A 23,186-nucleotide genomic window follows, 5' to 3' on the forward strand; every position below is an offset into this window, starting at 1 on the left:
GATAATACCGATCCTTGGGTTTTTCCGCGAAGAGGCACAAATGATCCGACGGCCTCACCACCGAAGCGTATGGCAGAGTGTCGGCCTTCAAGGAAGGATTTAACAAAATTGCGCACTCTAACGGGGAAATGCAGCATATCAAGGGATTTCAGGATGACAGCATGACTGATATTATCGTACGGATTTTCCACGTCCATGGTTAGTACAGTACGTACATTGTGGCTGCTAGTTGATGCCAGAACTGCTGACGCCAAGACAGCCAATCGATCTTCTGTACCTATGGACGTACGAAAGCCAATTTGGGCGGAGAGGTAGAAAGCGTGGTGCTCAAGCCACAACGACCGTCTTGTTGCAAGCATTTTTTCAGGAAGCGTGCACAATGTTGGCGTAGGGGACACCGGCCGGAAATTACCAAGGTCTGTGGGCGGCTTCCCCGGCGTTGGGATGGGGATCACAATAGCCGATTTCCAGGCTTCTGGTACGACGCCGTCTATCTATACCTTGTTAATGGCGGCGAGGAGTTGAGCGAGCACAGCGGAACTCAAGCTCGTGCCCACCTCGTACGGAATAGAATCCAGACCGGGCGCAGTCTTCCGACGGGCCTCATCTAGTGCTGCAAGCAACTCGGGCTTGGCAAATGGGCTTGCGATTCCCTAGGCGTCGGCTGTAGACGGTAGCTAATCGACATATCATGGAATGGCAACCAAGGGGGCTCCATGACCCTTGGAGGCAACACATCATGCTTGGGGAAAACCTTCCGCGCTGCCTCTCTGACGAAATCATCGGGAGCTAAGTTAGCTACGAAGCATTAACACTTCTTTTTGGGCGAGTTGATGCATACTTGATTTGAAGAAAATAGCACCAGAGCATGCAAACCACGAAAAGACAAGGACGAGACACAAAGCGCTAACTCACGACTAATTTTATTGCAACCAGGCAGCGCCTTTATATGGCGACGTTTCACTGAAAAAAGAAGAAGGAGGAGGGCAGGAAAGGTAAAGAAATCTAAGCGACCATCACAGCGAGCACACATGAGCAAGCGGCAACCAAAACAAAAACAAAAAAGTTAACAAAGATTATTTAAGGGCGGCATCTAAGTAGTAGTAGTAGTAACGACTTTTATTCGACCATAATTTATAGGCCGAGCATGTCGACCGCCTGGGCGACCAGAAGCCGCTGTTCTTCTTCCCCTTCAGCGCCAAGCCAGTCGAGCCAGGTGGTGATGGATAGAAAGGGTGGGGGGAAGGAACCCGACTGCTGAGCAGCCGGGCAATAGAAGAGGCAATGGGCCAGGTCCGCATAGATGCAGGGCCAGTTGGGACAGGAAGGGTCCGATCGATAGCGATAGAGGAAGAGGCGGGACGGGGTGATAACTGCATTCATCTGAATGTGCCGAAGAAGGCGAGACTCCGGCACCGTGAGTGATGGATGAGGAGGAGGGTAAAGGCGTTTGTCGAGGCGGAGCTCAAGGTAGCCCTCTTTTAAGGTGCGGCGAAGGGTGAGCCTCCCACCGTCCTCCGAGGGCTTGGGCCAGGGGATCAACGGTGCCCGGAAAAGTGTGTCGCGGGCGAGCTGATGGGCCAGCTCATTGCCGTCAATCCCTGAATGCCCAGGGACCCAGCGGAGGAAAACGATGGAAGGCTGCAGTGCGGAGACCGCTCGTTCGACCTCCTGTTGGAGAGAAGGGGTCAGGGTGCGTTTCTGTATGTGGTGTATAGCGGCTTGTGAGTCTGAATAGACTGTGTACTCTTGGAGAGAGGGAAGGAGGGCAAATGACTGGAGGGCATGCGCAATGGCGAGGACCTCGAGGGACAATGCGTCTGGAGGGTGTAGATACGGCCCGCTGGTGTGAGTTTCAGGAGCAGGGAGGTGTGGATGGTACAGGCCGTAGCCGCACGAACCTCGAGGAGCCACGAAGGAGGCATCCGTGTAAGCTACACCCTGGGTATCAAAGAGAGGGGAAATTCGAACTCGGACGAAAAAAGTGAAACAGATGGGGTGCTGACACACCTATTGCCAAGTTTCCTTATGTAAAAAAAAAAAGACTCCAGACATTCACGTGCCTTCTTATCTGTGCTTTTGCCAAGAATCTTAGTCTGACTCAATCGTGCCTCGCATCCGTCGCAACCCATAATATGCGCTACCAAATGTGCATATTTATCCTTTAAATCTGATAAATTTCGGGCATGTTCCCCCAAGCGCTCGTTGATGCAGCGCCCAGTCTGGCCAACATAGGTCTTCCCGCACGTTAAGGGGATAGCATAGACCACTCCTGTGGAACACATGATGAATGGAGAGTCGTGCCTTATCTGGCAACCCCGCTTTCTTGGGCTGCAAATACGGGGGCACAGCTTTTTCAGCTTGTTGGGGGCGGAAAAAACGACACTCACCCCATGCCTGTTGGCCACTTTCTTCAAGTTGTGAGCAGTTTTGTGCAAGTAAGGCACCACCAACGGCTTCTGTGACCTGCAACGAACCTCTCTGGAGTTTTTTCGTGTTCCTTGCTTGACTTTTTTTAGAAGGGTCTCGCAGACAGCAGTCAACACTGAGCAGGGGAACCCAGCCGCCGAAAGCCGGCTCACCTGATTCTGGAAGCTAGCCTGCAACTGATGCGGGCACGACTTTTTCAAAGAAGACTCGAAGCAATGCGACGCTATTGCTCTTTTCACCGTCTTTGAGTGCATAGAATCATAAGGCAAAAGATCTTTCTTCGCGCGCGGGTAATGTTGTGGCCACGGCGTCAGGATGATGGGAACCATGTTCCATTCAACGGAATATTTGCCAGAGAGAAGCAGTCGATGATTTTGTCGAGAGCTGCTCACACCACGCATGCGACTGTCGTCGCGAGATATTTCGTTCATATCTGCGAGCCTTGGCAGTAAGGTAATTCAGCCTTGCCCGTGCTTGAGTAGAATTCGGGTCCCGGGAAGCTGCCATCTCCGCTTGTCGGCGAGCAGCCCACAAGCTAAGAAGCCCACATCCGGCTCCGGGCGATTGACATCTGTCCAGGTGACAGTTGTAGCCTTTTTCAGCGCGGTTTGTATGCAGTTCAGAAGTGGTGTAGAAGACTGCAGAGAGAGATCTTCGAGGGTGTTGCGAAAGGTGCCCCAATTGACCAGAGAACACCTACGGCGTAATCGGCGGGCCCGTGACGGATGGAGACCGATGATGATAGGTTGGTGGCCACTACCTCAGCAGTCTGGCTCCAGGTGCCACGAGGGAGTGCCGGGACCTACCACACTGAAGGTCCGAAGCATAAGTTGGACTGCGAGCATGGCGCACATCCCGCGTTGCTGAACCTGGATGGTTTAGTAAAACCAGCAACACATCCGAGAAAGCGGCCCGCACACGCCTACCACGGGGGCTTGAAGTTGGGTACCCCTAGTCCAGGTGAGGGTTGTTAATGTCACCGCCGACTAAACTAAAATAGGCTACCCTGGGTGTCGTCGGAGAGTTAATAACCACCCCAGGTTAATGCGAGAGGGAGCTCCACCGGCGGGTGTTGCGTAGTATGACGACCACAACAGTTGCCTTGGGAAACTTCACGGCCACTGCAACTACCTCCTGATATGAGGTGCACCAGTTTTTCAGAGAGGCGAACTTGAGGAAAATGCATAGCCACATATACAGCCGCGTTTCCCGGAGCGGCAGCAGTGTGAACACGACGGTCGTTCATTGAAGGATACATGTATCGATTGAAGCCTGGAATGGATGGCAAGGCATTGGTCTCCTGTACTAGCAGGGTCCACACCTGGAGCTTGTTCATGCGAAGTCGAGATTCGAGCTCTCCCAGCTTTGTGGAGAGGCCTCTGCAATTCCATTGGAGCACGTCACAACAGCATGTGATCGCCATTTTTGACTAGGCGTCCAACTGTTGTAAAAGAACTGATGTCAGGTTAGATAACTGGTTTACCATAAATCGAACGAGGGATGCTGTAGAGTTATCCAGCAGTGCTGCCGAAAACCTGGTAGAGTCTGCGAAAAACGAATGAGGACTGGACGTAGTCGACGTGTGCAGCATTGATTGTCGTGGAGTCGGATTCCGCTGGTTGTCTACGACGAGGCACGGCGTTGCCGTAGCTTAGAGACCTCGGCGTGAGGTGCACACCAAATAGTCGAGAGATTTTTGAGTGTAGTGCGTCGACAGCGGAGCGCTGCGCGTACCAGCTCAGTGTTGCACATCGTCCGAAGGGTGCGTGCGAGGCGACGCCGACGAAGAACGTGGCGAGCACGAGAAGCGGAGAGCTGACGGGCCAGAAAACCGAGGTGTGAAGGCAGACAGGACAGAGGAGGTCGTGCCATTCAAGCGTGGAGGTGGCAGCCGTTGGACGTTGGGTCCGTGCTGCCGCGCGTTGACTTCCCTTGGATCACCGACGCAAGCCTTTTGTGTTCCTTTCAAGTTTGTAGGTGCCAGTCGATGGATTGAGGGTCCGTGCTGCCAAGAGGCTCCCTTGGATAGCCTGTATTAAGCTCACGGCGTTTTGGGACGCCGTCGGTGGGATCTAGCTACGCTGCTCCTGTTGCTGCCAAGTTCCTGGGGCTGCTGACGGGAATCCAACGGCGTCTTCCTGTGGTCCTCTCCGCTCCTACTACCACCCGGCTCCCTTCCGCCACTTCCTTCGCCGCAACGCCAGAGACGCGTCGCACTTCTTCCACCCGCGTCCACCTTGTCTGCAAGGCATCCCCACTTCACCTGGGGCGCTCTGTACCTGGTGAACTCTTTCCTTTATTCTGTAGTGTTGTACGCGTGCTGAGTATGTGTTTTTCTTGTTTTCGTTTCGTATCGGCTCTTTTCCTTTAAATTATAAATACAGCTTCGTCTTGTTTTGTCTGATCTCTTTGTTGTTTTTTTCGAACCCGCATGCGCTAGCGTACCCCTTCGGAAAGTCGGCGACGCCTTACTAATTCGCGACACTCGGCTAAAAGGCGTGCAATTTCGTCGTCACCTGCTGCCATGTCCTCACACAGAGGCTCCAGCTTGCTGTGCTGTTATGAAGCCTGAAGGTGGCGGCGATCCTTGCGCAGTTTATCACGGTAAGACTGTTGGGCAGAGGCTGCAGGTGGATTGGGCTCCGAAAGCTCCTGGCCAGTCATCTTCATCCCACTCGAGAGCCGCAAACCTGTTGGATGTCTGTATCGGGACTATATTTTCATGTGGAGGCACTTGCTTATAGATGCCACGCCGAAGCTTTTCAGTTGATTTCTGTTTTATTGGAAAGTTGGAGAAGTAATCTCGTGGTCGCCTGCAAAGTCAACGCCGGTAAGACGGAGTTCCTTGTGGCTTAGCCTCCCCTTGCGTTGTAAAAGGACATGGTCGGCGCATGTGGTCAGGTCTCAAACAGCTGAAACATGCAGTAGACAGCACTCGGTTTGTAAGGCCGAGGACGCAGGATACAGCCATAGTAGTAAAGGCGTTCAGTAGGAGTTGGTGGGCCTTTCAGTGTGACGATGCAAGAGCGCCCCTTTCCCATATACCGCGCTTGGACGACGCGGTGGGTAGGACAGTATAGACCTCCTGCATGTTTGTAAACACACGAGGTGGCGCTGCAGTCGCTAGCGGGCTCGTGGTAGGCAAAAGGCCAGGGAGTGTCGTTGCGGAGAGGCGTTGAGCGCGGGGTTTCAAGGCTTGTAGGCGCGTTTTCAGTTTCTGCGAATCACAGCAATGGTTGATGTTTACAGCTTAGTAATTTCTTGAACTACACCAGCTCGCGTTGGCCACGTGCGGCTTATTCAGAGAAATAGTTCGCCACTGTGTATTGTATATATGGTTAGTAGGACACAGAAAGCGTTTCTGGCGTTGATTTCTACGCTAGGCATATTGAATAAAATAGGAAGTTTTTGACACTCTGCTCTAGCCAGAATAATATTACTTCGGGACAGTAGTGAGGGGAAGTGCTGGCGTTCTTTCGGCGGAGCAGACGTGCGCTCACCATCTGCTGACATACGTAGGTGTCGTGCTGTGCGAAAAGTGGGGACAGCGTCGTGTCCTTATTCTCCTCTAGCTGTCCTGCTTAAGCAGTGTTTTTATCCGCAGGATCACGCACCAGCCAGGCCGACCTCTCCCATTGTTAAACTGGTCGATTTGGTGAAAATATTTGATTTCAGGAAATATTTTTATTCTTAGCCCTGGGGTGTTTTGTTTCGTCACGAAAAATTATAGCTTAATATTCAGTAGAAATTTATAAAGTACGCTTTCGAAATGCGTGGTCGTCGAAAATTGTGAGATAATTTCTTTGAGGCTTTCTTTGAGTTCAGGGCCGCATTTCTTTGACCACAGCGCAAGCGAAGAGGCCAAAAACGAGGAAGTAAACGTTAAGGTTCGTTTTCTGACCTTTCACATTTTCTGCCATTGGCATCACTCACACCTTCGTAATTTCGTAACGCATGAAAATAGAATGATTCTATTTGTCGCAAACGAATCCTGAGACGTTGAGGAGTGTAATTTATCTCTTGATTTTTTTCCTACACGTGCAGTATTATGTTCGTTATTTTTGTAAGAAACGTTTTCACGTAACTATGCATGCATAAGTACATGACCATCTAAAAAAAGAATTAATAGCGTCATATGCAGAACAGGGCTTTGTGAACATGCTGGCATAAAAAATTTGCGCACTTTCTACTCAAACATTTTATTTTATTTTTTTATTTCGAAGATACTGCCAGCCTTATTTGAGGCCTTAGGCAGGAGTGGGAAATAAGATAGAAACAAACATAACACAGCATAAAAATCACTGCAAAACATTTTTAGCACAGTTTTCGCATTAAAAAGTAAAAAAAAATGTAGGCACATGAATGCTAATTTTAGACCATCGCTGTGATAGGGAAAATCACAACAAATAAATAAGACAGGTTATACTTCATCTGTTTCCAATAAAAAATTTACATACCTATGTTTTTCTTTAGCGCGCTGCAGAATGACTCGGCGGATCGACTTTCCACTGTGTTTGGAGACGGCAAGTTCCAATCTCGGACCGTTCGTGGGAAATATGAATGTTTGAAACCATCGGTTTTACTACAATATTCCTTTAATTTTTTTGAGTGATGCGATCGCGTTGGGCGTCTAGTGACTTGTTCAATGTACTTATTCTTTTCTACTCCTAGTTTGTCATGGTAAATACATGATCTTCAACCTTTCCCGATAGCGTCTGATTCGTAGTGGGTCTAAGCCAGCCTGTTTAACAAGTATGCTTGGCGAAGTGCGCCAGCTATAGGAACTGAATATAAATCTTACCGATTTTCTTTGGATGCTCTCCAACTTATTGATATTTTGCTGGGTCCATGGATTCCATACAATACAGCAATATTCAAGTATTGGTCTATTGTAGGTTTTATACGCTGGAAGTTTTATTTCTTGTGTTGACTGTCGCAAACATCTCCTCAGATATCCCAGTTTCTGCATGAACTTTTTTGTGATGTAGGTTACGTGTTCATTCCATCTGAGGTCGGATGTTAGAATTACACCTAAGTATTTGTAACTTAGTACAGAAGAGAGAACCTGTCCATTGATGCTGTATTTAAAGGGTAATGGTTTGTTTCCTGGTGAATGTCATTGCTACTGTTTTCTTTGTATTTATCTTCATTTGCCATGTCAAGCACCATGTTTCGATAGCGGTAAGTTAAGAATTTAATACGGCCTGGTCCCTTGGGCTGTTAATTTCATTATAAAGGATGCAGTCGTCTGCAAACAACCGGATTTTCACCGGTATATTCGTTACTATGTCGTTAATAAAGATAAGAAAAAATAACGGGCCGAGAACAGATCCCTGTGGGATGCCGGAACGAACAAGTGCCGGCCTTGAACACATTCCATCAATGAACACGCTTTGTTTCCTTGATGTAAGATATGCCTCTATCCATTGTAGCAGTGACTCATTTTTTAATATCGGTTTTAATTTTAGAAGCAACTTTTGGTGACACACGCGGTCAAATGCCTTTTCGAAATCTAAGAAAATCATATCAACTTGGCCTTGCCTATCTAGAACTGCTGCAATGTCGTGAACAGTTTCGACTAGCTGCGTTGTAGTCGATAGCCCTTTACGGAACCCGTGCTGCCTATAATCGATGATTTTATTAATTATAATTAATTAATTAATTTATTTATAATTAATTTATTTATTTATTTATTTATTTATTTATTTATTTATTTAGAACATACTGCAGGCCTACAGTAGGCCCAAGCAGGAGGGGCGAGTACATAATATATGCAAAAAAGAACAGGTTTAGCAAAATTGAAAAAAAGTTAAATACAAGTTGTAACACAAAATACAGCAATAAATACAAGGCTCAGATGCAAAATACAAAAAGTAAACGGCTCTCAAATTAAATGCTGTGAAGAAAACATTGAGTCAAAAGAATCAGCTCTGGTTAAGAGGTCTGGCGAGCACCTGTTCCACTCCTCAATGGTGCGTGGAAAAAATGAGTATTTAAAGGCGTTAATCCTAGCACTGTAATGGGTTAATGATTGTGTATGATGATTTCGTGTTTGGCGCGTAGTGTTAGGTTTAAGGAAGCGGTCTGCATTCATAGACAGTTTATGGTTTTTTAGTAAGAAAAGTAGTTTCAGTCTTTGAATTTTCCGGCGCAGCTGTAATGTTTCAATACCGTGAGTTTGCATGAGGGTCGTTGGTGAGTCAGTTACACGATACTTTGAAAAAATAAAACGGACGGCTTTGCGTTGAATCATTTCAAGGGCCTCGATGTTACGTTTAGTGTAGGGATCCCAGACGGTGCACGCATATTCTAGTGATGGCCTTATTATTGAAAAGTAGGTTAATTTTTTAAGTTCAGATGGGGCAAGTTTTAGTTTATGTCTAAGAAAGCAGAGTTTACGAAAGGCTGTGGAGCATACGTTTGATACATGTTTATTCCAGCTAAGGTTTTTCGTTATTGTAACTCCTAGATACTTGTACTCGCTGACTTCGGTCAGAAGGTGAGATGAAATATTGTAAGGAAATGAGAAGGAAGCCTTTTTGTTAGTTACCGTCATGTATACTGTTTTCTCTAAATTTAGCTTCATGTCCCATTTATTACACCATGTATGTATGTTCTGAAGATTGGAGTTTAGTAAAACTTGATCATCTTGGCAAGTAATTTGGTGAAATAAAACGCAGTCATCTGCGAATAATCTAATTTGAACAGGGGTAGTTATAACGTTAGTAATGTCATTGATATATATCAAAAAGAGGAGAGGTCCGAGGACGCTTCCCTGTGGGACGCCTGAAGTGACCGGCAGGTGGTTTGAATAGCAATCATCAATACAAACAAATTGTGTGCGGTGAGAAAGGTATGAGGAAATCCAACGAATTATGAAATTAGGAAGACCAATAAGTTCAAGTTTGTAAATTAGTTTGGCATGAGAAATAACATCAAAGGCTTTGCTGAAGTCTAAAAAAATAACATCCATTTGACCAGCGCTATTTAGTACACTTGCAAAAGTATGAATGACAGAAGTTAGCTGAGTGACAGTGGAAAAGCCTTTTCGAAACCCGTGCTGATGGGGGGTAAGTACCTTGTTATCGTTTAGAAATGTAGTTATGTAGTTAGCTATGATATGCTCAGCAAGTTTGCAACATGTGGAAGTTATTGATATGGGACGATAATTAGCAATCAAGGCAGGATCACCCTTTTTCAGCACGGGCACAATCCGCGCTTTCCTCCAGTCGGAAGGAATGTTTCCTGTTTCAAATGATTTGCGGAAAATAACAACCAGGAACTCTGTGATGGCTACTGCATAACGGCGCAAAAAAATATTTGGTATCCCGTCAGGTCCAGCGGACGCTTTAGTTTTGAGGTTGAGTAGCATGGATAATACGCCAGATGAAGAAACAATGTCGGGGGACGTGCTGGGAGACATAGTACTGGGTTGAACAAATAAACCATGATGGGAAAACACACTCTGAAAATACTTATTGAATGCCTCAGAGATTTGCGATTTGTCACCAAGCTGGACACCTTGACATGAAATGCGCGTAATTGTTTTTTTCTTTTTCGATAAAAATTTCCAGAACTTATGTGGTGAGTCACGAAGAAAATTTGGCAGGCTATAGTGAAAGTAATTTTGTTTAGCCTGACGCAAAGCGCTTGTGAAGTTAGCCTGATGTATTTTAACTATATTTCGACAGGCACCCCCACGCTTCAGACGTTTGATTTTTCTTTTCAAATGTATTATTTCTCGCGTGATCCAAGGAGTTTTTTACATGTTTTCTTTGTTCTATTAGGAATGTAGTTATCAATGCAGCACGTACAGATTTCTTTAAATTTATTCCAGAGTTCATCAACATTAGTTCCTCGAAACATCTCAAGGTGTAAGCTGAAGTAGTCTAACACACTTTCATCATTAGCTCTGGAGAAGTTTTTGACGGAAATAATTTTGCAGGTTCACTGTCGACATTTTGTTGAATGGGACAAGTAAAAACCACCATGCAATGATCAGATAACCCAGCTCAACTGAAACAGTAAAACGTTCTGTTTCTTGGCTGAGAAAGACGAGGCCGAGAATAGATGCAGCTTCACCGTGTATGCGCGTTGGGTGCTTAACTCCCTGTTGCAAATTATGAATAAGCATAATATCACACATGTATGAAGCATTTATGTCATTGTTTGTACTAGGGAAGGGACTATTCCAGTCAATATTTGGGAGATTAAAATCACCGACAAGATATATTTTATCACGGCGAAAATTAGACATGTGATCGGCCAGATCACATAAATATTGAGGTGGTGAATCAGGTGGTCTGTATACAGCAAAAAGCACAAACGACCTACCCCCGTACGACAGTTTTAAGGTCACACTTTCATGGTTAGCTATTTGCTGCAACGTGTGTGCCTCTGTGTTTTGATTCACCAGGACCGCAACTCCCCCTCCACGTGTTGCTCTATCACGGCGAAAAACTTGATAAGAGCGGGGGAAAAGTTTCATCATCAATATCATCTCTCAGCCAAGTCTCGGTTATAACTACGGCGTGTGGATTGTGAATCAACAAGATAGCCTCCAAAGCCTCCGATTTATTTACAATACTACGTGCATTTATATTAAGTAAGCGAAATTCCTTAACACGAGGTTGTGAAAGTCAGTCTTTGCTTTGATAACTGTTTTTATCATCGAGTTGAACTCTGCTGTTATCGCTGTCATCCCAGGTGTAAAGCATTTTTTCGATTCGCAGCTTGTCATTTATCAAGGTAACTTTTTTCCTTCATTCCTTTCGGTTTTTGCGCTGTCCAACAGTAGTTTACGCTTCCTAAGTGTGTTTCGTGAATAATCGTTCTGTATTGAAATATTACTGCCTTTTAGTTTCTTGCAGTTTTTAAAGAGTTCTTGCTTTTCGTTATAGTCCTGGAAGAACACAATTACAGGGCGGTTTGTTGCCTTTTTGCCCAGCCTGTGTATTCTGCCCACAGAACTGCAAGATACGTTAAGCTTTTCTGCAAAAACTTCAGTTAGAACCTTCTTTTTCAAGTCAGCCTCAGATTCCCCGGGTTCCTCTTTTACTCCAAAAAGAATAAGGTTTGAGCGGCGGCTCCTGTCTTCTAAATCAGTTATTTTCGCCTGGAGTTCATATATTGTTTGTTCTAGAGTGTCAATCCTGTTTGCCTGCTTCTCCAAGGCTGTAAACCTTAGTCTCATATTATTCATGAGTTTTTCCATATTGCTCTGTTGCTCTCTCAAAGCAGTCACTTCAGTGGCTAGGCCCTTTTGCCCTTTAAGTAATTCTTTCAGCATTTCACTAGTATCCGGACCGGGATTAGTTTCAACGTCTCCACATAGGAGCAGTTTGCACATACAAAAAGCATTGTATGCAATTTCAACGAACTGCTGTGGGCACGGCAGGACCAGAAGACAGCGGCAATCACTTTTAACAGAACAGTAATCGGTTCCAACTTGCAGAATGCAGAAGAGAAGCTTGTGAGACCACATGCCTACGCTGGTTCCGCCGCGTCCACTGAAGACAAATTCCTGTTGACGTTCTTTTAAAGGCGATTCGGACAAGGTCACGTGGTGGCTAGGTGGCGTTCCAGGCTTGATGTCACGCGGGAATGGACAATCAAAAGGAAGAGGCTCCAAAGGTGACGGTGCAGCCAGAGAACACGTGTCGATTGCTGATCCATTTACTGCAATCGTTGATGCGGTAGAACTGGGCAAGAAAACCTGCAGAAGGCAGAAGAGAAGCTTGTGAGACCACATGCCTACGCTGGTTCCGCCGCGCCCACTGAAGACAAATTCCTGTTGACGTTCTTTTAAAGGCGATTCGGACAAGGTCACGTGGTGGCTAGGTGGCGTTCCAGGCTTGATGTCACGCGGGAATGGACAATCAAAAGGAAGAGGCTCCAAAGGTGACGGTGCAGCCAGAGAACACGTGTCGATTGCTGATCCATTTACTGCAATCGTTGATGCGGTAGAACTGGGCAAGAAAACCTGCAGAAGGCAGAAGAGAAGCTTGTGAGACCACATGCCTACGCTGGTTCCGCCGCTGGGAGATGCTGGAAGATAATATGCTCGAATGTCTTAGCGCATGTGCAGAGTATTGAGATGGGCCTGTATGAAGTAATTAATGAGCGGTCCCCTGTTTTGGGTATTGGTGTAATCTTGGCATATTTCCAATCATTTGGTAACTCAGCTCGCGACAAGGATTTGCTAAATAGTAAACACAAGTATTTTGAACACCATTCGGCATACCTTATAAGGAAGGCGTTTGGTATGCCATCGATTCCCGGGGATTTTTTAATATCTAAGTTAAGCAATAATGACAGAACGCCTTCTTCTGATATGCAGACATTATCGATAGGAGGACAATTAGCGGGTAGGTTGAAACTTGGTCTTATACCATCGTCGTTTGTAAACACAGAGCAAAACAACTCATTAAATTACACTGCTATCAATGCTTTATCAGTCACTGTTTCATTATTTATGCAAAAACTGGGCTAGGGCTTCTTTTTTGAAGAGTGGCGCCAAAACTTTGCCGGGGAAGAAAGGAGAAAATTATTCATAGAAACAGTGTACAAGTGTTTTTTGGCTTTACTGATACTGTCTTTCAACTGCAAACGTAATGCGCAAAGCTTATCTGCATTAGTTGCCAAGGGCACCTGCGATGCTGCTTTCTAATTTTTTTGCTTTTCTTCCCAGGCGTACAAATTCTTTTGTTTTCCAGGGATTCATTTGTTGCGTTTTCTTCAGCCGCACGGGAATGAAGCGCTTGATGCACCTCAGAACAAGTTCTTTGAAAAAGCACCACAGGTCGTCCACGCAGCATTCAGTTGATTTAGCAAGAAGGACAAAGTTAGAGAATGAACTATCTAAGGCATCTAATATGTCGACGTCACTAGCACGTGAAAAGATTGGCACCAAACGTTCTTCCTTTTTGTATTTTGTCACATATTTGAGTTCCAAGGTTAAGCATATCATTTTGTGGTCAGATATGCCCTCAGTAACAAGTATTTTTGGATCACGCTGAAGTAGGTGCTGGCCAGGAAAAGATCTAATATCGAAGAAGTGTCGTTCAGGATTCGGGTTGGTCGCTTTACCAGTTGTGTTAAGCCGTGCAAAATTATTAGGTCAACAAGTGGTTCAGCTGCTCCAGACAGGGGATCGGGAAATGGGCCGTCCCAGCAAATAGAAGAAATATTGAAGTCGCCGCCAAGTAACATGTTTGAAGAAATACTTTTGGTAGAACATAGAAATTCGTTTAGTTCATCAAAAAACGTACTATCGCTATTTGGGGGCCTGTAGAATCCGCCTACGATGAAGTTTAATTCTTTTAGATGTACTTTCGCGATAACACATTCAATCGCAAGTATGTCAGGTAGACGTGTTACATTTAGCGCTTCTTTAAATATAATTGCCACACCACCCCCTCGGGAATTCCTGTCTTTTCGAAACATACTGTAACCTGGCGTAGTATTCTCGTCGTCGCGAATGCTAGAGTTTAACCAAGTTTCTGTTACAATTATTATGTGCGGTTTGTACGCTGATACTATGCTCTCCAGGTCTTCGGATTTATTTATGATGCTCCGAGCATTAAGGTTGATGCGTCTAAGAGGCTTTTTATTGCAAGTTTCGGTACAGCTTTGACGGCTATGCCTGCTTGCCAACAGGAACCCTTCTATTGCTGTGCTCGTCCCATTGAAACAGCTCATTATTTATCTTGATTTTGTCGTAGAGCAGCTTAACTTTCTCTCCACTTGCTCTAATTTCGCTTGTGCTGTCCCATAATTTCTTTCGCTTTTGCCTAGTGGGCACTGAAAAATCCTCCGAGACAGATTTTTTTGCCTTTCAACTTGAAGCAATTCTTCAGTACATCAACTTTTTCACGGTGGTCCACCAGTTTTATTATAATTGGCCGTGATTTATCTGACTGATTCCGGCCTATCCTATGTATTCGTTCAGCGGACGTTACTCGCACACCAAGCGTGGTATCAAATACGTCCTCAACTACACTTTCAATTAGGTCATCATGTGTTTCTTCGACTTTCTCGGGAATACCATAAACCAGGATGTTGTTCCGCCTTGAGCGGTCTGCCTTCTAAATTTTGAATAGTCTTCTCAAGGCTGCATATTTTTACATTCATTTCCTTGATGGCTGTTACTGAGGCTTCTACTAATTCTAGTTTAGATTCAATTTAATTTAGGCGCCTTTGGATGTTCTTTTGGCCTTCGAGTAGTTCAGCTAGCATTTGTTCAGTCGGGGGCCCGGGGTTGGGCTCTACATCGCCGCAAAGCATCAACAAAGATAAATCAAAATAATTTAAATCAAGGAGGACCATAGCGACACTATGTGGGCACGTCAGCTGAATGAAACATCGGTCGCTTGTTTTAACAGTAGAAAATGTGTTACTGACCTGCATGTAAAATACGAGCGGGTTTGACATGATGCTGACACGCAGCCAGCCGACGTGCCCACTGAGGGAACTTGTAGGCAGCGTTCTTTTTATAGCCGGAGTTGTTGATGTCGATGAAGCTGGCCGTGATAGTGCCCAGCGATCGTCATAGCACGGTGGTTCTTGTGCGCAGGCTCCGCGGGAGAAGGGCGCTTGGATGACCGGGTACACAGAAGCTTGACAGGGTGGCTGGTATGCGCAGTCTCCGTAAGGGGACGGTGCGTCGATGACCGAGCATGCTGATGCTTGCAGTGTGCTGGCCGTCAGTGTCGAGACAAGGAGGAACATCTGCATGTAAAATACGAGCGGGTTTGACATGATGCTGACACGCAGCCAGACCTTGAGGTGACTTGACGAGGGTATTAATTATAATTACCCAAGAACTGCACCAGGTATAGCTAAAAATAAAAGGCATTACAGAAACTAGGGTAGCAATTTCATATTTGCACCAAATTTAGTTTCATATCGCGTGCATAAATAACGAAAACACTTTTCATTGCCGCGCCCCCTCTCAATCTCGACACGTCTGTTAGTAGCACGCCTGCGGCTGCTTCTTTCCAAACAACCTTCGCAGTCATAGACTGCATCATGAAACATGACACATGCATGGTGCAATAAAAAATCATGTAGCTTTTAGCACAGTTAAGGTACGCTATTCTAAGCACGCCAACGTGACCGCGCATGAACTTACCAGACTTCTTTCTACTCGAATGAAATAATTACGTCTGTCATATTAAGAAACACTTTCAATTAAATATCAAATGCCATAAAACCTGCCATTAAAACATGCTGTGCTATTAACAAACGAACGCGTTCCTTGGGGGCGAGTGAACCTGCCGGCGGGGGCCCCGTGCACACCGGCTCAAGGTCATAAATACGTGCGCAGCTACATACGAGCTTTTTTTCCTTGCGCAGTTATAAGCGTACTATGCTCATGTTTAGGTGAATGAACGCAATAAATTGCATGCTATTAAGTACATTGAGTGGCAGTGCCGATCGACTGCCAGACTTCGCGCTTTAGTACCGCGGCCCATTCCCCGTTAGCCAGTTTACTAATGCGGTATTTATCGCGAGAAGCCTATCAGGGCTAATTTAAATTTCCTTTTATGCTACTACGTGAATCGAACAGTGACGCAGCTGATCAATACATGCTGCTTCTGCAGTGCGCAGGCATGATGCAGCCGCCGGTAGCTGCAGCAGCTGCGGTAGGTACCGGCTAGCGGTAGCTGTTTTGCCTACCATGCGAAAGTCGCTGCTGACATCAGCGCCACCGCATCTTCGTGACGTCGCGGGGTGAAGGAGGTCCATAGCTCACGCTGGAGGGTTGTCTGGTCTTCGGGAACGTCGACGTTGTAAACAACACAGCGTTTTAGGTCCAAGCATTCCACTAGGTACACCTGGACCGGCACTGAGATTTAGCTTGTAAGCGATGCACACTTGAGCGTTTGCAGACGCTCGACAGCAGCCAAAGTCGGGAGCCACACAGCGACGGTATCAGATTTCATTCTAGCCGTGAAGCCACGGAAACCTTTGGTCCCAAGACACGCGTCCTGGTTCCTCTGAGGAATGTTGCTCGGAACGTCTGCGAGGCTTTTGGCTGCAAGAGCTTTAATGACCACATTGTACGATACCGATCGCGGTGTCGGCACAACCTGGTTGGCATACGCTAGTCAGGAACGCTTGCCTTGTGAGCCACAGTTGGCAAGAGACGAACCTTGTGCAGTGTCCCCTGATGGACGCTTTTGAGAACTGCGGGAAGCAGGTTGCACGGATGGAGGTGCTAAAGACTGGTCCATTGGAGAGCTCTCCTCCTCACGCAGTACGGCTGAAACGGCTGAAGCCTCATCCAGAAGTGGAGGCTGGGCAGCCATTGCCGAGTTCCGCCCAGAGGGCAGATCGCTCACGGGCTGAGGTGCATTTGGAGAAGGCAGGATGTGGTCTGCCGTTGATGGACCGAGAGCAGGAACTAGGAGCTGGGACCCAGACTCAGTTGTCAAAAAAGGTGCTGCTGAAACCGTGGGGACGAGCGACGCCGGCGAAGCTCCTCTGCCAGCGCGTCACCGGAGGCCTTAGGCCTAGAGTCGGATCACGGTCCAGCTGCAGGGATGACTCAGGGACATTTGCTGAATGCCACACAGTCAGACGGCGCATGAGCTTCGGGATCGTTCTCAGATGGTGTGAAGTAAATTGTCTTGATATAGAGAACATATTTACGCGGATGGCGCGATTTTCCAATCTCTGCCGCGCTTCGTCGTCGCCGCTGGTGGCTAGAACGCGAGTCTCGGTCAAAAGCTGCTTCCTCTGGCTGGCTGTCCTGTTATGCTGCGATCTGACTGCTGCCTCCGTTCACCCATCAATAAATCCACTCTTCGCTACGTTTTTTAAAGTGAACAGTTCCTGCGCGAGATACCTGTTACACCTGCGCTTTCCTTAAAGTCAGATTCGCAAGAACACTGCCGGCAGAGGACCACAAATTGAAAGTACTTGGCTTAGCTCATGTTACCTTGCAGGTTTTTGTAAAAGCAGCGTCTTGTACTTTTTTTACTTTAGTCTTGAAATATCAGGAACTCCACATTCGTCGCGTGCCGCGTCGGGAGTGCAGTGTGATCGATGCGCAGCATGGGGAGTATTAGTCCGTTGGTTGGTTGTTCAGGTCCTCAAAATACTCCTAAAATCCACGTTCATTAAGCAACTAGTATTTGGTGATCGTATTTCATTTCTTTCTGCGGGCAGTGACGCTGTTCTAAACGGCGACGCTTTGCGCTGATACGAGCACAGCGCTTAAAGGGTCCCTGAAAAAGGTGTTCGAGGTTGTTTAGAAATTGCTCGCATTATGTACAGCAGACGGCAACGAGCGCTCATGCCGCGTACAAGCCCTTAAAAGCGAGCCGATAATTTACAATACAATTTTTAAAACACCTGCTTCCGCGCCTTGCGGCGACCTGCGGTGTTGCGCTTTCGCCCGAATCCGCGTTCGTTACGTCAGCATCCGCTCTCGTTACGTCATGTAGCGTTCGTTACGTCAGCAATGGACTGCAAGCATTGGTTTTCGCGCATCGGCAGCTGGCGGAGGGGACGAGTGCGAGGGGCCGGAGGAGGAGCGCTGAAATTTCAGCGTGCAAAAAGTGACGAGAGGAGAGGGAAATGCGCGAAGATTCGAATATTCAAATTGTGACTAGAGATAGCTCAGCTTCCACAAAGCGCATCTAAAAAATTCTTGCTGTAGGATATTTGTGAAGCGGCGTGCATTAGCATGCTAGGCACATCGCATGTTTCTTGAGACCCCTTTCACAGATAGTCAAAATTAGATACGTGTGTTTTCGTATCTTAGAACCGTTAAGGTGGTACGTTTGTTATAGAAATTATTTTTCTTACGATCGTTTGGCTAGGTAGTCGATGTTTTTTTGTGTGTTTAAGCACCAACGGGTGCTCCGTAAAAGCAACGGGCTGAGTATGCGTAACACGAAAACCTCTGACGTGCTTTCGTTCGATCACAACTTATATTTCAGGCTTCGTAGTTAGACGCAACTTTTGTCTACTGTGAAGTTAAGCAGCTCACTTAGTAAAGTTTTTGATCGATTGTACAGTATGCCACACACGAAAGCTGTCAGGCAGATGCCAATATTTCTCAGCAATTCCTGCTTACATAAATCTGGCAGGGTTGCCATTATCCAAACTGATGCTCCCTTTGCACTCGTAAGCAACAATGAGGTTTCATTCCGTGCTCTGCCACTGCCGTACCGCTGACGTGTAAGGTATTTATAATGTTACTGGGCACCTCTTCTTCATTTAACATAATTCGCAAGGAACTGTGTGCTTTCAGCCTTTCTTAGCTTACACCCTGCTTTTCTGAGGCGCTTAGTTTTAAAACACGCGACGCGTCTCTTCTCACTCTGTAAACTAGGTATGCGCGTGAGCTCGCATATAAACAAGTGATGCGTGTCACAAGGGACACGAAAAGCGCATGCGATTCTTAAGCAACATAAAAAACCCTTGCCGAGCGGCATATAGTGTAGGCACAGCACAACCTCTATGAATGCCTCATTAGTCATAATCTCTAAATCAAAGTACTAATTTACGAAATAGAATCCTAAGCGCACAGTTTTGATTTTTTTCTAGAAAAACATTGCAGCTGCATATATGGCGTTCACAAGACTGCACTTCCTGTCCTTCATACCTGGCACCTTTTTTTTTCATCCTGGAACATGCATTCAGGCCTCCAAGGGGGACATTGTGGATTGCACAAGTTGAACCTCGGGACTGTTCTGCGCTTCTCTATATCAGGCACTTGTGAAGCTTACGAAAAGGGATGTTTGTACTGAATCTTAACATGTAATGCTTCACTATTGGTTTTAGGGTTCCGACAACGGATTGATAGATAAAGGAAAATGGAAATAGAAAAAGCGGAGACCGCACGGCCAGCACTTCTCGCACGAGGTATATATGTATATATATATATATATATATATATATATATATATATATATATATATATATATATATATATATATATATATATATATATATATATTCGGAGGTCGTGGGTTCGGATCCCACCGGCGGCATGGTTGTTTTTTCTGCTGCTTTATAAGTAATTTTCTTTAAAAAAACTAATTGATTGGCACTAGATATATAAAAAATAGAAACATTTCCCTATGCACCTTCGTTTCGGTGACTGTTGGCTTCAATAATATATATATATATATATATATATATATATATATATATATATATATATATATATATATATATATATATATATATGTTTATATACTCACCACCATACAGGCCTGTTTGAAAAGTGTAGCACAAGAATGGTGTACGCGGGATTAGTGTACAAGGCTCGTAGTGCTGGTTAATTTTTTAACGGTCTTCAGGTCAGTTCTTAGCTTCTGTGGTGGCATCAACAGATATTGAAAAGCACGTCGCAGCGGGACCATCGTGGTAGCACGACGTCATTTCCACTTGCCCTGTATTGTATAATAATAATAATAATAATAATAATAATAATAATAATAATAATAATAATAATAATAATAATAATAATAATAATAATAATAATAATAATAATAATAATAATAATAATAATTGGTTTTTGTGGAAAGGAAAATGGCGCAGTGTCTGTCTCATATATCGTTGGACACCTGAACCGCGCCGTAAGGGAAGGGATAAGGTTTGGTTTGGTTTATGGGGGTTTAACGTCCCAAAGCGACTCAGGCTATGAGAGACGCCGTAGTGAAGGGCTCCGGAAATTTCGACCGCCTGGGGTTCTTTAACGTGCACTGACATCGCACAGTACACGGGCCTCTAGAATTTCGCCTCCATCGAAATTCGACCGCCGCGGCCGGGATCGAACCCGCGTCTTTCGGGCCGGCAGCCGAGTGCCGTAACCACTCAGCCACCGCGGCGGCTGAAGGGATAAGGGAGGGAGTAAAAGAAGAAAGGAAGAAGGAGGTGCCGTAGTGGAGGGCTCCGGAATAATTTCGACCACCTGGGGATCTTTAACGTGCACTGACATCGCACAGCACACGAGCGCTTTAGCGTTTTTCCTCCATAAAAACGCAGCCGGCGCGGTCGGGTTCAAACCCAGGATGTATTGTATCGCAAGACGAAGATTCTCAGTCACTCTACGCATATTGCCAACGCCCTGCGGCTTGGTCGAAATTTGTAGTCCTCCTCACTTCTCCTTCCATGTCAAAACGTACGAATCAATTTTAACGCGAGAGCGTTTGTACCCCCATGTCGGAAAAAAAAAAATTCTCCGGCGTCGGCGTTGGCGACCGTTAGATGCCTCGCAGCCGGAGCGACCGGAGCAGCCGGCAGCTTCGGCAACACAGGTGGGCCACCTAGGTCACGTGACCTTAGCGTCATCACAACCTGCCCACCGGACTATCAGCAAACTGACCACCGTGGAAGGTGGCAGTTAAATTAATGATGGGTTGCACAAGCCGCACAAGTGGCAGCAACTGCCATCGCGGGGCAATGGCGCATTGCTTAACCGCTGCACCACTGCGCCAGAAGTGGTATGCTGACTTGCAGAGATCTATGAATGGAATTAGAGAATGACCAAGTGCGCATATTTGGGCATTGACCCATCAAACGCTATCTCGTCATACCCTTCAGGTTCAGTTTAAGTGTCTGCTCCAGTTGTTTCGCCCCTGGCGCTTGGCACCACGTTCTAAATATCGCACTCGCTCCTGTAATACACCCTTAGACATTAGATTCCCCGATCACTGTGAGTGCTCATTGTATCTTTCCAGTCCGCGATATGGCATTGAAAGATGGCGGTGTATAAGAGAGAGAGAGAGAGTGGTAGATAGAGGCGGCGCTGGAAGACTGAGTGTTCTCGCGAACGCCGAGTAGGAAGCCAATGAATGTGCTTGTCTCATTAAGTGTTTGCTTGTAATGTGTACAGTTAGATCGTGGTCATTGTGATCTGGCTAGTTTTTATGTTTTTCATAATCTTGTTCCTGGACATCATGGAAATGAGTAAAATTTATGCTCTCGTGCTTGAACCTAAATTTGTCAGTAGCGCACTGCCATTGTTGTGGTTAATTTGCGTGTCTCCAAGCCGCCGTTGGTATAAAGCACAGTGTATTGCGTCACGAATGCTGCGCTCATGCTTTGTTGCTTATATTTTAGCAGTGATAAGTATTCTTTCGCTGCGGAATACTTGCTCCCAGCTGGCAGAGACAACGAAACGCCAAATCATTCACTTTTACGCACACATGAAACCAGTAGGTGCAGACGTGATCATGCATCTCACATGACGCGCTGCTGCCGCACGGTAGGCGCTCCTCGCACGATGTAGGCAGGTGAAGAAATATATATATATATATATATATATATATATATATATATATATATATATATATATATATATATATATATATCAACTCAAGCCCGGGTCACTTCTACTTGAGATGAAAGGTACCGAACAAGAAGAACCAGTTTTGTTTATTGTTTCTGGTTCTCCAGAGCCGGCGAGGACCACTGTAGCGTTGCATGTTGGGCTGGGGTTTGGAACATAGAAACATAACAGCTGGCTCTGCTAGGAGGACTCCCAGTAGAACCGGTTGTGCTATTGGCTGTGACATACCCTCTATTTGCAACACGGTATTGCCAAAGCAGGTACTGGCGATTTCTATTAGACCCAGATGTTACTCTTACGGTAGGATCCGAGTGTGAGCATTTTTGAGAAAACAGGCATACAGGATATTCTCTGGGGGTTAACCCTTTCAGGGAGCTGTTCACTCCTTTAGGCAGGCGGCGATCTCTAATTTACTCGTGGCTGGGGTTCCCGTTGCCAGCACGTGGTGGAACAAGAGGCGGCTGCGCGCCCCTTCTTCTGCGCAGGATGAGCGGCGGCGGCGAGCTTCGCCAGATGGTGGTAAGCGTGCCGGGCGAGTGCTGCGACCACCAGAACGGCCAACCGACGGCGCGCTACGAGATCATCAGCGTGCGCGAACGCCACGGACGCTTCCGCAAGGCGGTGCCGCTGCTGCCGCTGCCCGTGGCCGTGGCACTCTGCCTGCTCAACGTGCTGCTGCCGGGTGTCGGTGAGTCCTCCTGCTGTTGTCCCCTTCTTGGAAGGCCCGGAACGACGGACTACGCCGTTTCCCGAGTACACGCTCGCACTCGTGGCCTTGAGTCGTGTCGGAGCTGAAAAGCGGGGAAGGAAAGCGAGGAAAATATGTCAGCTTGTGTTCAGTTGATGAAATTCGGCATATACTATAAACTTTATTTTTTTTCGTGGACGAAAACTAGTAACATGAACAACGGTTATCGCTCAAGTGGACCACATTCGGCGATACTTTTCACGCCACTATTCGTGCCCTCGGAATTCCATCTTTGGTGATCAAAAGCCGCCTGTTGTCTTTTGTAAACGACGACAAACGCATAAAGTGTTGCTTTGGCAGGATCATGTGGGCGTTTTTACGTGCCAGAAACATAATTGCTTGGGAACAGAATGTTGCCGTGACACTTCTATATTTCTGCCACATGTATCGCACTGAACTGCAAACTGTTCGACAATATCGTGCGCTTAGTGGGACATGCAGCAAAATGACCTGGTGACATATTTGTGCGGCGAAGACGAAGGCTGAAGGGTTGAAATGCAGGCCAGTTGGTTCATAGTAAATTGAAAAAAACCAGTCACAAAAGACAATGGACAAGAGAAGGAGTGTACACGCCACAACGACTGCACTGTCAACTGAGATTTATTAGACAAAAGCATAGTCCCAGCAAGGCCAGCAGAGCATGCGCAACAGCCGTATCACAACTCACAGCGCATAGGGCACACAAGATACACCTCT

At 46.3% G+C, this 23,186-nt stretch overlaps 1 protein-coding gene across 5 annotated transcripts in view; it reads left to right on the forward strand.

The window, feature by feature from the left end:
• The window catches only part of LOC144132355 (protein stum homolog), a 452,020-nt gene that overhangs the window by 169,583 nt on the left and 259,251 nt on the right, over positions 1 to 23,186 (forward strand). For all 5 annotated transcript variants that reach the window (XM_077664695.1, XM_077664698.1, XM_077664696.1 and 2 more), the window contains one exon: positions 22,228 to 22,430. In XM_077664695.1, the coding sequence (XP_077520821.1) occupies positions 22,229 to 22,430 (202 nt within the window). In that variant the 5' untranslated portion in view covers position 22,228. The remainder of the gene's footprint in view (positions 1 to 22,227; positions 22,431 to 23,186) is intronic.

This window comes from Amblyomma americanum, chromosome 5, assembly GCF_052857255.1.
Source record: "Amblyomma americanum isolate KBUSLIRL-KWMA chromosome 5, ASM5285725v1, whole genome shotgun sequence".
Classification (NCBI taxonomy): domain Eukaryota; kingdom Metazoa; phylum Arthropoda; class Arachnida; order Ixodida; family Ixodidae; genus Amblyomma; species Amblyomma americanum.